The sequence below is a fragment of the Phodopus roborovskii genome, unplaced genomic scaffold (assembly GCF_943737965.1).
Source record: "Phodopus roborovskii unplaced genomic scaffold, PHOROB, whole genome shotgun sequence".
Taxonomy (NCBI): Eukaryota; Metazoa; Chordata; class Mammalia; order Rodentia; family Cricetidae; genus Phodopus; species Phodopus roborovskii.
Window position 1 is genome coordinate 32,174,824 of NW_026126469.1, and position 14,802 is coordinate 32,189,625.

Consider the following 14,802-nt stretch of genomic DNA (forward strand, 5'->3'; position numbering starts at 1 on the left):
TCTATGTGTTTCTGCAGCCTGGTCTTGTCCTCCCTCTCTGCATCTGGATTCCAGTTCGGCTCAGTGTTTAGTTGTGGGTGTCTGCTTCTGTTTCCACCAGCTACTAGATGAGGGCTCTGTATCCAGGCTAACCTTGAATTTGTGAGTCCCTTACTTCAGGTCTATGAGTGCTGGAATTGCATTGTATGCCATTCCTTTACCAGTGGCTTTTTCAGGGAACAACATCTTAACTTGAAAGGACAATTGAGAATCAAACTATGCTTATTCAGGTAAATATATTTGGTAGATATTTTCTTAAAAATTATCAGCGTAAAGCTTGCCACATCAAGCTTTTAGTTAAACTGAGATATTTAGAAAATATGTGTATGGCATCACAACCTTAACAGTTTTCAGTTGTTAAAGACATTTCTGCAAATACGATTTTTGTTTCGTTCGTGATTCATTACACACACACACACACACACACACACACACACACACACACATGTAGATATATTACTTCTGGGTTTCTTGGTACATGGCTCTTGATGCACTTAAGATCTCTGGTGTGATGAGTGCTTTTCATGCTAATGAGAAGACTGATATGCTAATGAGGAGGCTGGTGTCAGGGCCTCCTAGACAACTTGAGGAAATGGCCTGGTCTCCAGAAAGACCTAGACATTCACAGAATATGTTACTTTAGATCTACCCCAACCTCTGGAGAAGACAGTTTAAGATTGACATGTGGATGGGGCATCCAGATGATTGGCATCTGGAAAGGGGACAGTTGGAACTAAATCCTGATGTGTTGAACTGTTTTTTTTTTTTTTTTTTTTCATTTGCAGAAGGACTGGCATAACAATCCAGTAATAAAATATGAGACACGAGAGAGTTAAACTACTTCTATATTTATATTAGTAGTTTAGTCTGTGTCTGAAGCACAGAAAGTTCTAAATAAAGCAGCTGACATTATCTGTTTTCAACTCATAATTACTGCTAAAATTTGGTTCCCTCCTGTGTTTGGGAAAGGCTCATTGCCCTGGTTTAGCCAGTATGGGACCACTCAGGCCTTGTCTAAATATAAAACAGTATTTGGGTAGGAGTCCTTTTGATGGGCCTGAAAGTCAGTAAGTGGTAATGGCAATCACTGAGAAGAACCATAATTAATTTACATTATTAAATCTTTCCCCAGGTGAGTCCTTAAAAAGACTGGAAGAAAAGGAGACTCTCATAAGTCAACTTTCCAGGGAAAAGAGCAACTTGACTAGGCAAATTGAAGAACTGAGAGGGCAGCTAGAGGAGGAGACCAGGGTAATGTGTCAATCATTTCTCACCAGTCACGTGGTATATGTAAAAACAAAACAAAACAAAACAAAACAAAACAAAAAAACCCAAACACAATGTTTGGCAGGATCTTCTGAGAAGGGGAAAAGGGAAGCACCCTAGTGGTGCTTTTACTATTAAAATTTCATCTGTAGTTTGTCAGATTTAGGGCAGCAAACGTGTGTATTTCTACCATGCTTCTTGCTCGAACTGAAGGTCATCCACCAAGGAGTGATACATTACCAGTGAGTTTTGCTACATGGTAGTGTAAGAATTTACTGTTTGTTGTTTTCCGATTGTTTTTTTTTTTCTTTGTTGTTTTCCATCTCTCTTCTGGTTTCTTTTTTGTGGTTTGGTTGTTTTATGTTGTGATAAAGTTTCATGCTTTTTATTCCTTATACACTTGCATTGCCACTGAATTTTATTACACATATGTGACACATCATTTTCCCCCTGGGGAAAAGTAAAGGACATCGTGTTCACCACAGATAGAGATCATACCAACATGTTAAAGAGAAGACCTCTTCCATGTTCAGTATGGTAGACAAATGAGTGTATTGGAGTTAGCCTCAGGAACAGAGGTAACCAGAAGATACCACTAGGAAGACCCCTAAGCAGCTACACCAAAAGAGTCCCATAACATGAGGCACTCAAAAAAGCTGCACCTTTGAAAGGTCCTACTGGGTAACATACTGGCAGCTACAATACGCCAAACTCCCTGTCCCTTGCCAACTTTCCATCTCCTTTACACTTGAGAGAGATATCGTGTTAGGCTATCATGAAGACATTTGTGACCTCTGTCAGTTCCCTACACCTTGTGAGCCTCCCTATACAATGCAATGTTAAAAGCCCCAGTCTCTGGAGAAACTCCTGAAATTGATGACAGCTATTCTGCTATGTCCTATCCAGAGCAACCAAGCAGCATGTTTTCACAGTGGTACTTAGTGATTCTTTTATGCAGAGTTTCATTTCTCATTCAGTTCTCTGTGCTTATAAAACAAGTCTCATAATGATGAGTCCTCTCCCCTTTGCCTACCCTGGATTGCCTTTATTTCCCTTTCATTGTTGAAGGATACTTTCCTCTCAGAACTTGATTATGTCATTCTATTTCTTCCTGGCTTGTAAAGTTTCTTCTGGGAGTCTGCCATTAATCTAATTGGACTTCCCTTACATGAATGTTAGTACAGCTTTTCTAGTTTTATAATTTTCTCTTTGACTTGGATTTCTAACTTAGTTGCATGTAATATCGTGGTATGGACTTTTATTGGTTAAAACTATTTGGGGTCTTTACAGAACTCTTAGAACCTGGTGCCTGTTATCTTTTCCAAGACTGGTGAGATTCCACAGATAATCTTGTTGCATTACCCTTCCCTCCCTTCCTCTGTTCACAAAATTCCCACAATTTGAATATTTTTATTTAATGATGCTTCAAAAATCTTTGGAGTTTTCTTCCTACACCTATCCTCATTCTTCCAACATCATTGATGTTGCTGATCCTCACTCACCATCTGGGTACATGTGGCCGAGGATGCCATTAGCTCACCATGTGCTCACAGACAGGCTTCTGCCTAGGGGTGATTTTTGGTTTGGTTTTGCTTTTCAACTTTGTCAAAAAGAATCATGGAAAATTATGGAAACCTTAGTCTCTTCATGAGCCTATCTCCTGGGGATGATGCCACATGGTTAGCCTGACCACCATTTAAGAGATTAAAAAGTTTCATTAAAATCAGTTGTTTTCCAACAATTATAGAAAGTACTATAACACTATAGTTATCTAAGTGCAAACATAGGGATTTTCTTTTTCTGATGAATAGAGTGGAATGGATAAATTGAATCTTCCTCTTTCTGGTCTAAACAAAATCTGTCTGACATACTGTTAAATGTAAATCATAGTACCTACATGATAATGCTGCTTTCATGTTTCACACTATCTGTATATGCCAAGCCTTTATAATGTTGAAATTCATGCAGATAGGCGTTCATTTCATTAAGTGTACGGTTCTTTCCCTCATTTTAGACACTCTGTCCCTTTTGTCATTTACCCGAGTCCTTTCTTAGTATTACTTCAGTTTAAGTTCAATTTGAATTTTATAGGTAGGGTTAGCTTTACTTGAAAAGTATGTCACTTCTAAGGATCTTGTCGCTAATAGTAAAAGATGTCTGTGTTTTTGAAAACTTGTGTATTTTACAGTGTCAGAGTGCCCTGGCCCATGCCCTGCAGTCAGCCAAACATGACTATGATCTTCTTCGAGAGCAGTATGAGGAAGAGCAAGAGGTCAAGACTGGGCTGCACCGGGCTCTATCCAAAGGCAACAAGGAAACAGTGCAATGGAGAACAAAGTATGAACATGACGCCATCCAAAGAACTGAAGACTTGGAGGAGGCCAAGTGAGTAGGTCAAAGCTATTCTCAACTTGGAGTTGGTCCCATGCAGAGAGAATGGTGTAATGACAGTGTCTCCTCATGGTGTGTATTTAACAAATCTTTCATGAGTTTCTTTTTTTTTTTTTTTAATAAGCCCGTGACAAAAGTTGAAACAGTTACTGCTGGCAAGAAACACATATTCAGGAGGGGCTAAAATGTTATAATATAGTTGACTGAGACTATTAGATGATCTTAGAGAAAAAAAGGCTCTTTATAGGGACATAATAAAAATCTTTCTAGAAGATGGGACTTTGGGTTATGCTTTAAGAATTAGGTCACTGGCATTTGAAATCTTACATTTTATTTAGTACAACAAATAATTGAGTTTATATGTGTATGTGTATTCATCATTAGCATCACTGGGTCTTTGGTATAGGACTTGGAAACTCTCAAGCATTCTGTGGAGATGGGACAGCTGGGAACATGTTAACAATTATTATCATGTCTTATGGGGAAAAGGCTCCTTTTAAAGACCTCATCATTGGGCCATTCCTAAAGTGAGACTATCAGATCTATAGCTAATAACAAACAATAGTTTGAAAAGCTACTCTAAAACAACTTTAGGAATTGAGAGACTGGCTCACTAAAGACCCAGCACAGAAAGGAGAACTACAGTGCTTATTGGTTTATAGATTGAGTGACTGTGTTTTTTGAGAGAAAGCATAAAACTAATTCTCCAGCTTACAACCATTAAAGTTCCACTTAAAAGAATATGATTTGATAGCATGACCAAGATCCAAGGACAATCAATACAATTCTTTTTGGCTTCAATCAGAAATAATGTTATTTCATTTCCTCACCTGAATTGTGAGTGGTTTGCTCCATACTTGCAGAACATCTGCTGTACTGTGTCCCAGAAGGGAACCAAGTGATCCATCTCTATCCACAGTAGCTCAGGAAGGCCTTAGGAATGACAGTTACTAAAAATAACTGCAGTGAGTGTTCACAAATCCCCAGACCCCAAAAAAGTGGAGCATTGACCAGAAACACCTCTTTATATCCGATTCTGTCATTCACTACTAATATGCTTTTTGTTCATTTGTTTGTTTTCTGTTTAATGATTTAAGATTCCAAGTGTAGGTTTATACTTTATATTCTAGTTGATAGGTGATTCTTTGGGGGGTTGGATGGAAAAGAAGGAAAGAATTTAGAGAATACATTTTGATTACATGTATTTGTTATAATTGGTTCTGTAGTAGGTGATGGCCAAAGAGAAACACTCGGTAGCATGGTATTATTTGAATGGTTTTGTTTTATATTATTTGAATACTATATAAATAAGCTTCTACTGTATCATATGTTTTCTCCTAATCACCCTGGGAAGCCATGCAACCACAGAGAAGTGGAACGTCTTGTGATTTTCAGTTGGAGAGTAAAAAAATCCTCTCCCCTGAGCCTATGTATCTGTGTATCTGCTCTGAGGATAACATTTTTAGCTCCTTAAGCTCTCACACCCTTTTTGTAAGCTAGGTGCTTGAGCAAGTATGTGCTGTTGGAGAGTTAAGGTGTAATCAGTAGTATTTGTATTAAATGTAGGGCAAGTTATCAATAAAACGAAAGGGATGTGTGATGGAATTTCCCAGTCATATATTGAGTCTCCAGTCTTACTGAAAACTCAGTCCTGGGAAAATTAGCATAGTTAGTTACTCCAACCAGAGCCATTTTCTGGTGCCAATCACCGTAGGCATAGTTAAAATACATGTGATGATTTTAGCAGCCTACTCTTTTAGTCTGGTGTAAGTACAAGTTTCCTGTTAAGGAAGAACATCAAAGTGTGACATTATAAAAGCCAGTGAACAAAGAAGGAGTAGAGCCCAGGGCCTTCTAGATAACAAGCACAGATTGGATTGTTTTAGGATCCCACAAAAGGAGCCTTGCTTTGGGGACTAGTTGTGTGGTACTTATAAATTACTCAAGTCCTTTCTCATATAGTCACAGTAGAGCAAAAGCTTTGGTACCATACAGCTCAATTCATGGAAGAAAACTTGTTCATTTTAAAGAAGGAGTACAAATGGCACAGCTGCATTTCTGTAGGAATTTCCTGTAGGGCAGGAAAACACACTTCGTGCATTAGAATTCCCAAGAGTTCTGTACTGCATGACAGAGGAAGTATGCTGAACCCATCACTCTAGCATAGATGGTACTAGGTGGCACAGAGGCTAAAATAAATAGTGAGACCTGCTGCAGGAGCACTGTGCTGGGTGGGTCTGGGATGAATGAGCATCTAGGAGTTGAAGCTGGGGAGGAAAAGACACTGAGATGAGAACTGTCAGGGTTGGGAGGCACATGATAACTGGGAGAGGATGAGCAGAAGAGCATTAGAGAGAGGGGAAGCCGTATCCAAGGAACTGCTTTGGGGCTATACCAACATGTTTAAGTGTTTTTAGGCAGCTTACTGTTGTTAGATGTCCAAAACAAACTCATTTCTCCTATTTCTAATGAAATGTCAGTAAAATCTGTATTAGTAATGAAAGTGTTGGGGTAAGCAAATATTTCTTTATAGGAATTCAGAGAGAGCCTGGCTTCCAGATCCAGGCTGGTAAAGACAGGGGTGGAGGAGTGTGTCTGGGATGTGGGTGTAAAATCCATGTGGACACAGGAGCCAGAGGCCAGGGGTTAGCAGGCAGCAGGTTCTGTGGATCAGGTACAGCGTTTGCTTGGATGGTTAGGCCAGCTGCACAGGCTGCCTTGTGTTGGTCTCAATCACTGTACTCTTTGGCTTTTTTCCTCAGGAAGAAGCTGGCAATTAGACTGCAGGAAGCTGCAGAAGCAATGGAGGTAGCCAATGCCAGGAATGCCTCCCTGGAGAGGGCCAGGCACAGGTTCCAGCTGGAGCTGGGGGATGCCCTTTCTGACCTGGGCAGGGCCCGCTCTGAGGCAGCAGCACTGGAGCAAAAGCAGCAGCACTCAGAAAAGGCCCTGGCTGCCTGGAAGCAGAAGCAGGAGGAGATCCAGGCGCTGTTGCAGGCCTCTCAGAAGGAGGCCCGGGCCCTCAGCACTGAGGTTCTCAGGCTCAGGCAAGCCTACGAGGAAAGCACCGAGGTCCAGGAGACACTGAGGAGGCAGAATCAAGACCTTCAGGGTACTGCCAGCTGAGTGTGCAACCAAAGCAAGACAAGGGGCTGGGAAGAGCCTGGTTTGGGTGAGGCTGTCTTCCCTGAGTGGAGACATTGGCATTTTCAAGTTCCCATCCCTGTTCGACTTTCAAAGTTTTAATACTTCATTCTGAAAATATTTACCACAGATATTTGTATTGAATTAATTCTAAAGGTAAGATTAGGGCCACATCTTTGATCTTATTCCATACTGTAAGAAAGCCACTCTCAAGAATTTCTTGATTTTCACAGCATTATTGAGATTTTCCACATACATATTCATAGGTATATATTATCCAAATCATACATTCTTCTGTACCATTTATTTTTCATTTATCATCATATTTTGAATGTAATAATATTTCAGTAACCCACGCTATACATTAGGTAATTTTCTTCTTTTGTCTATTTGTGGCTTAGCCCTGAGATTAGTCTTCGTGTTAATGTCTTCATCTGCAAAATACAAGGTTAGGTGACTTGTCTGAATTTGCACTTCATAAGTTATAGATCTGGGATTGGAGCCCAACCATCTGGGCTTCTGTCTGTGCATGAGTTACTGAGTTATGTTACCATCCTAGTCCTATGTACCTTGTAGTTCTTAGTATGCCAAGTCATGGAGACAAACGACAGCCTTAAAAAAAGGAAACTGCGTAATACTTCATAATAAGATTAACTAACACCTATCTCACTAGATCTCATTAATTTTAAACCTGATTATACACAATTCTGAGTAATTATACACTATACATTCATACACATGCATTTATGCATATGTAAAAATATCTCAGTAGGATAGATTCCCTAGAAATGAAATTGCAGAGTTAAAGAAAGAGACTTAAAATTTTTGAAATACTGCCAAAGAGCAACTAAAAGAGACCATCAAGTTATTCCAGAGCCTATAGTGATATGCACCACGCCTCCCCCAAAGTTCTGGAAGCAAGTCTGTTATTGTTGGAGGTGTGGGTGAGTCTTGTCTGTGGCCCTGGGAAGTCCATACCCAACTTACTAACTGGGAGGTCATATGTGCAACATCCGTGGCCAAGGGCTCAGCTATGTATCACCTGGGAACAGACAGCCACACCCACCACACAGTTTCTAATTTAGTGGACCTGAGGCGGAGCTTTGAATCTTCAATTTTAATAAGCTCCCTGAGAGGCTGATGTCATAGGTCTGGGTTCCATGTGTGGCCTGGGATGGGTCTTAGTTTTGGACTTTCAAAGCTCTATCAGATGACCATATAGAATGGTATAGCCAGAGGTGGGTTTGTTTTATTTTTCCTCAGCAGAAAAAGATTATAAATCACATGACATCTTACCTGATTTTTTGTAAGAATTTTGGAATTCTTCTTGAATTGTTCTTTCACAATTTAATTCATGTGAATTATGTATTTCAATCATATACACATCATATACACCACCATTATTCCTTTTTTGTATCTCTTTCCTTCTGTTGAACTATCTCTTTTCTGCAACAAGTTTGCCTCTTGCATTCCTGTCTTTGTTGTTAATCCCCTGAGTTTAATTAGTGAAGCTTGAGAGCACGGATTGGATGCTTACTGAACTGTGGGAAATGATTCCTGGTCTTCTCATAGCCATTAACTGCCTACAAATGGTCAGAGAAGGGTGAGACCTCATCAACCCCTTTCCCTCCATGACGGGCCCAGTCTTGTGCATGTCTTGTCATCACAGCTACTTTGATTTCATGAGTGTGACTTCTATGTGTGTCCAAGAGACAGTATTTACAGCACCCACTCCGTCCTCTTTCTGCACCCTCCTTTGTCATGTTTCCTAAGACTTGGAAGTAATAATATAGTTATCTAGTTCAGGGTGGAACACTCAACATTTAGAGCAGTTAATCTCTATTAAAACTTCAAAGAGATGTGTCTCCCACCAAGGGTGTATGAACACCATTTTGTGAGTGTAAACATAAATATCAATAAGGCAACTTGACAGTATGTCCTTTCAGCAGAGCAGCAGTGGTAGTTACTGGGGTCTGTGATTTCTCTAGCAGTGGACTTTTGGCCAGGTTTATAGTATCAGGTATGAATTTTGTGTTGTGGAGTGGGCCTTAAATCAAACCAGCTAATGGCGGGTGTCCCTGTAACAGTCACATGTATGTTTTGCTTGGAAAGTCAGTATTGTATCATGCAGGATCCACAGTGAGAATATGGATGCAATTCCCCCTCCCTGCTCCCAGCCTCCACAGTCTATACATCATCTTCTGGACATTTCCAGCTCGGATCCAGTTTGGTTTCTCCAGTTCCTACAACCAAAGTTTATAGTATCTGCAGAAATAGAGTCTTGCCATCCAGTTGTGGCAGTTAAGGCATATGTCAATAGTCTGTGTTTTGTAGGGGGCACTAGGGTCTCCCCAACAACAACTCATAGGGATATATCCCACACTTGGACCTGAGATTGACCTATTTTACCCTAGACCATGACTGGGAACCAAAGGAATGGGTGAGATGCTGAGTTCTCTTCTTACCTGTGCTAGGTAATTCCCCAAGTTTCTTGGCTGGACAACATAGCTTTTAGGTATTGGAACCTCCTTCATGAAGCGTCAAACATACCACAATAGAGTGTCATGTAGCTTACTTCTGGACTCATTGTGTCAATGGCTTTGTGTTCATAAAAGGCTAACAGAACTGTCATGTGTATGAGTAAGAGGCATTACCTTTCCAGAGCCCCCTGTGCTTTTCCAGCCTATCTAGGGCCATTCTTTGTTAGTAGATGATACCCTGGCTTATGCTTAAGTTTTCTATCCCAGTGTTGAGTGGTGGCTGGCACAATGGCAACCAGTGGTGTTTACTGTAAAGCTTGTCCACTGAAGTGGACTGAAGGGATTCCTGATGTGTTTGTGAGAGAGGACCTCCAGATGAATCTGCCATGGCCCCAGCCAGCAGAACTGCCATTTGATTTACACAGGCTGTCCAATGCACAAGACCCCGAGAAGCCCCATTCTCACTAATTGTTGACATCATCTTCTGGCAGATGTCAAAGGAATACTTTGAAGAAGGGATTCCCTTTTCCCCTAATTCCAAAGAAGGTTCTCTATGGATAAGGGTTAGCCTTTCCATGAAGTCATTGAGAGCTACATGGTCCCTGGGAAAACTTTATTTTTCTGCTAACATACCTGATCTCCCCTCTTCCAGAACAGATTTGCAGTCTCACAAATCAGGTGAGAGAAGGAATCAAGAATTTAGCTGAAGTGGAAAAGGCCAAGAAATTGGTTGAACAAGAGAAGGCTGAAGCCCAAGTGACACTGGAAGAAACAGAGGTAGAACACCAGAGAGGGAGGAGTTCCTAGAGGGCAAAGCGTGTCTGCCATCATTAGAAACAACAGCCACCATGCCTTGGCACTAACACAGGTGTTTGCTATATGCTATGCACCATGCCGGATTCTTTAATCCCCCTAGCAAACTCCTGTGGCCATTTTACAGAGGAAACTGAGGCTCAGAGAGCAAGATAATTACTAGTAAATTCAAGTTACCGGATCATAGTGAAGACATCCACGATATGTATATTTCCTTCATCCCCTGCCTAGACCCTTGCAGACCATATGCGAGAACATTCAGCAATGTGTTACACTTCCAGAATATCTGCCCTGTCTCTGACTTTATTGAATCAGAATCTGCACTTAAACTAGGTCCTTTGAGCTTCCTGAAGGATTAACATGGAGATTCATTTGCTGGAACGTTGTTGACCCTAGGGTTCCTAGTAAATAGTCCCCCAAAGTTGAAAATATGGATTTGTACATATACCCTCTTAAAAACAGTCTGTTAAATACCTCCATATCCAAATCTGTTGGTGAGATGAGGTTTCCAGTGACAATCTCAGATATCTAGTCTGAAAGGTCATTTATATGCAGACTCTTTGACCGGTGTGTTTAAGGTGTTCTGGAAAGAAACTCGTGCTTCATCCCTGGATGTAGACTAGGTAATTGACAGGACCACTGAGAAGATCTGATGCCAAAGAAGATGATGTCCCAAAAAGGAAGTTACCCTTCCAGAGTCACCAGGTGGTTGACTGGTCATTGGCTCTACAGAGACTCTTTGCTTCCAACTGAGTTTTATCTTGAAGCAGTAGCTGAACATCGGTCTGGACACACTGGAATACACTCATCCTTCCAGTGGAGGAAATGAGTTTTGAAAGATGTGGTGGACCACTTTAGATAGAGCCTCTTGGGAAAATTTATGCTGCAAGAACTCCTCTGTCCAAGTACTTACTGTTCGAGCTGCCTCACCAGTACAACTCTGTAAGAAACTGGCATAGGTGTGCCACAATACTCTGTGCGCAGTTTTGCAGTAAATTACTCTTGGTTCAGTTATTGCTCTTTCTTGCATAGACATTTCTTGAGAATGTCTCCAGTTTATTGAAAACCCCTTCCCTTGGTATCATACCCCCTAGGAAGGCTTGTTTGTGCAGAGCTGGTGAACTTCATTTAATTTGCTTCTCTGTGGGTCTCTGGCCACTCTAGCTGGGGACTTTCCAAAGCCACCATATTAAATAAAAAGTAAATTTTATTATATATTTAAACATTATAGCAACAAAATATGATTTTAGGGGCAGCTTTAGTGAACTAGCAATCATATAAAAATGTATTAAGGCCATAATGTTCATACCACTTAACACCATGAGATGGCAGCATACATCGAGTTGCAAATTCAGCCTCAAATGCTTTATTACTTTGCATATGTATTTTTTAACATGGGGTTATTTCTTTTTGGGGATGTGGCTTTATAAAAAACTTAATCATATTCCTTAATCTATGACTCAAATAATCTCAGGTCACCTTTAAAGATTCACTTTCGCAGTATATCCTAAAGGGTGAGTTTCTCCTTTAAGAAACTACCATCCCCTTTGATGAGACTGGTGTCTGAGCTTTTGATTTATGTCTGCCAGGATTGAGACAAGAACTAATGAGGCCTTCGTAATATTCATAACTTCTTAATTTTGTTGTTGCTGTCGTTGCTGTTTGGCTTTTACTAAGCAGTTTTCTTCTTTGCGGAAGATAAAAACACTTGTCAGAGAAGATATGGAGTTATCCTTTCCCTTCTCTCAGGACTGCCCAGAGTTAGCTGGACAACAGCTTGTACTGCATATGCATGCAGTCATAGTATCACTATTCTCCATGTATTTTGTTGTTTATTTGTTAGAACTTCTTTTACACACATTTTTCCTTGGAAAAGGGGAAAAGGAGACTTCATTGGGTGTTTTTTGTTACAGGGAGCCCTGGAGCGGAATGAAAGCAAGATCCTTCATTTCCAGCTTGAACTCTCAGAAGCTAAGGCAGAGCTGGAAAGAAAGCTATTGGAGAAAGAGGAAGAAACAGAGAAGTTAAGGTACTCAGGATTATGTTGCTGAACTATGCCATGAATGTCAGAGTCCCAGAATGAACAGAACTCACTCTGGGACTGCCTTCATGACCCTGCCAGAACATGGCCAAGACACTTGATCTAACTCGGCACTAGGATTTCCCACTAAGTGCATCACTGTTTATAGAAGTATACTTCTGTGGTTTTCTACTGTCCAGCCTGGGGAGGACTGCACTGGGTAAAGATGACCTGTGGTGTGTGGCTCTGCTTCTGTGGAGTACCATTCAGAGGTAGTAAGGAAACAGATGCCGAACCATGGAATAAAGGACAAAAAGTTTGGCTCAGTGCTTTCAGCTAATATTGGCTTAGCCCCTCCCTGCCTGTCCCCTGGAAGAAAGCAGAGCCAAGAACAAGGCTGGTCAAACAGTAGAGTCTTACCTGCCAGGTCACTGTGTGAGACAGTATTCCCAGTTGCTAGACCCTTTCTTTACTTCTTTGTATCAAGCTGGTGACTCTGGACACTTTACTGATTAGAATTTAAGGGAGGGACGGACGGTGGACCTGCATGCCACAGAAGCTGATGAGGGTGATCAGGAAGTGGATGAGGGCACAGTGCTTTGTATTCTACAGGTTTGGGGTGACTAAATCACCTCTCTGGCTGTTGGCTGTTCTCTTAACCCAGTGTTTCTCAACCTTCTAATGCCGTGACCCTTTAATACAGTTTCTCTTATTGTGGCCACCCCCAACCATAAAATTATTCTTGCTACTTCATAACTGTAATTTTGCTACTGCTAGGAATCTTAACGCAAATATCTGTGTCTTCTGATGCTATAAGGGACACCACGTGAAATGGTTGTTTGGTCCCACAGATTGAGAACTGTACTTTAATCAAATTCCTGAGTATGCAAAGAAGATGATGTAGTAGTTTGGGGTTCAACTGGCAACTTTTTTTTAGTGTCTTTGTTAAACAAACAAAATGAGCCAATGCCATGTTAACACATTCTGTTGAACTAGGCTTTTTTCCCCATAGATTGTTTTCTACCCAAACTTCCAGATGGTCAATATTTAGTGAGAATTCCAAGCCAAGCTTATCCTTCTGTGCTCTGAGTTAACTCAGCCCTCATTCACAAGTATTTTCAAGGAACTGGCTCTAGTGGAGAAATCTAGTGTACTTATGAGTATCTGAAATAATTCTTTGATAAAGGGCAAACATATAAAACCTTAATATTTGTGCTATTTCTTTACACAAGGAACAAAAATGAACATCTTTTTGTAGTTTAAAAGAAAAAAAAAAAAAAAAAAACCAAGCCTGATCTCAGGTAACGTTAAAACTCAGCTATAAATAAACCCGGTGAGGAAAATGAATCCTCAGAGAGTCTGTGTCGTGTCAGGTACATCTAAATGTCGGAGAACAGTTCCCCAATTATAATCATCAGTGCAAAGGAAGTAGTCAGAGATCCAAACAGCTAAGGTTAAGAGGAGAAAGCTGAAAGGAACATGAGCTGTGATGTGTCTGAGGCTCAGGCACAAGCTCAGTGTAAGCTTTAGCTTTAGCTGATGACTCACAGTGGCTATAATCGGTGCATCCAGAAAGGACAGATGAGCATCTCACAAAACATTGCACGAACTGTCCCAGGCCCTCCCTGCTCTGTGTGAGCACAGATTGTAGCAAATGCCTTGCTCTAATTAAGTGATTCAGTCTGAATCTGGGGCTAGAATGAAAAGAAGTGGAATACAAGAGTGAAATGTATCCCAAGCATAGAATTCGAGGCAACCAAGAATAATAAGGTAAATTATAAACCTCAAAAAATGTATCACCCGAGGCAGGATGAGGTTGAAGATCCCATGTTCACATAAGCCATATGCATTACCACAGAAACTAAAGTTGTCTTTTAGGACAGTCTCTAGAAAGTTGAAGGGGCCTAGAGGTGGCAGAGAAGGTCAAGCTTTTATAGCATAGCAGCCATGGATCTCTCTCTGTGTATTCTCTGTTGCTGAGTATTCTGTCAGCCTGGTAAGGAATGCTGAGTGAGCCCAGGAGAGAAACCATTTGTGGGGGGAAAGTTCAAGCCACTGGTGTGAGAGATGTTTACCTCCTAACAATATGTGAGTTCTTGATGTTGGCAGGGTGCTTTTTGTAGTGTTAGAGCAGTCAGAATTTCTAAGCTCAGAGAAGGTTTGGATCTTTTATGTCTTTATTTTTATGGAGACATAACTCACTTTTTTAAAAAAAGTTCCATTTGCTTGGAAACATTATAAGCACAGATAGCTTTTAAGAAATCTATGATAATCTGAATACAGAAACAACAAACAAGTCATTAAGAACACTGGTTTTCTTCAAAGATGCTGCTTTTTCTTTATTTTTAACCAAAAAAAATTGTTTTGAAAATTTTGTATGAGTACAGTATTCATATAACATCTGTCCCCTTCCCCCTCCAATTCTTCCAATTTACCCCAAACTCCCTCTTAAATTTATAACCACCACCACCTTCTCCTCCTCTTCATCATCATCATCATCACCATCATTACTGCCAGAGGAAGGTGTTGGATCCTTTGGAGCTGGAGGTACAGGAGGTTGTGAGCTGCCTGATGTTGGGTGCTAGGAACCAAGCTTGACTCCTCTGCAGGAGAAGCAAATGCCCATAAGCCACTGGGCTATCTGTACAG

At 40.7% G+C, this 14,802-nt stretch overlaps 2 protein-coding genes across 2 annotated transcripts in view; one reads left to right on the top strand and one right to left on the bottom strand.

Annotated features, from left to right (window-relative positions):
- Nucleotides 1-14,802, bottom strand: part of Dzip3 (DAZ interacting zinc finger protein 3) — a 728,188-nt gene that overhangs the window by 200,334 nt on the left and 513,052 nt on the right. The window lies entirely within an intron of this gene.
- Myh15 (myosin heavy chain 15) overlaps nucleotides 1-14,802 on the top strand; it is a 118,951-nt gene that overhangs the window by 81,098 nt on the left and 23,051 nt on the right. The window contains exons 29-33 of the mRNA XM_051190945.1: nucleotides 1,172-1,290; nucleotides 3,494-3,690; nucleotides 6,459-6,808; nucleotides 9,973-10,097; nucleotides 12,047-12,162. Coding sequence (XP_051046902.1) covers nucleotides 1,172-1,290; nucleotides 3,494-3,690; nucleotides 6,459-6,808; nucleotides 9,973-10,097; nucleotides 12,047-12,162 — 907 coding nt within the window. The remainder of the gene's footprint in view (nucleotides 1-1,171; nucleotides 1,291-3,493; nucleotides 3,691-6,458; nucleotides 6,809-9,972; nucleotides 10,098-12,046; nucleotides 12,163-14,802) is intronic.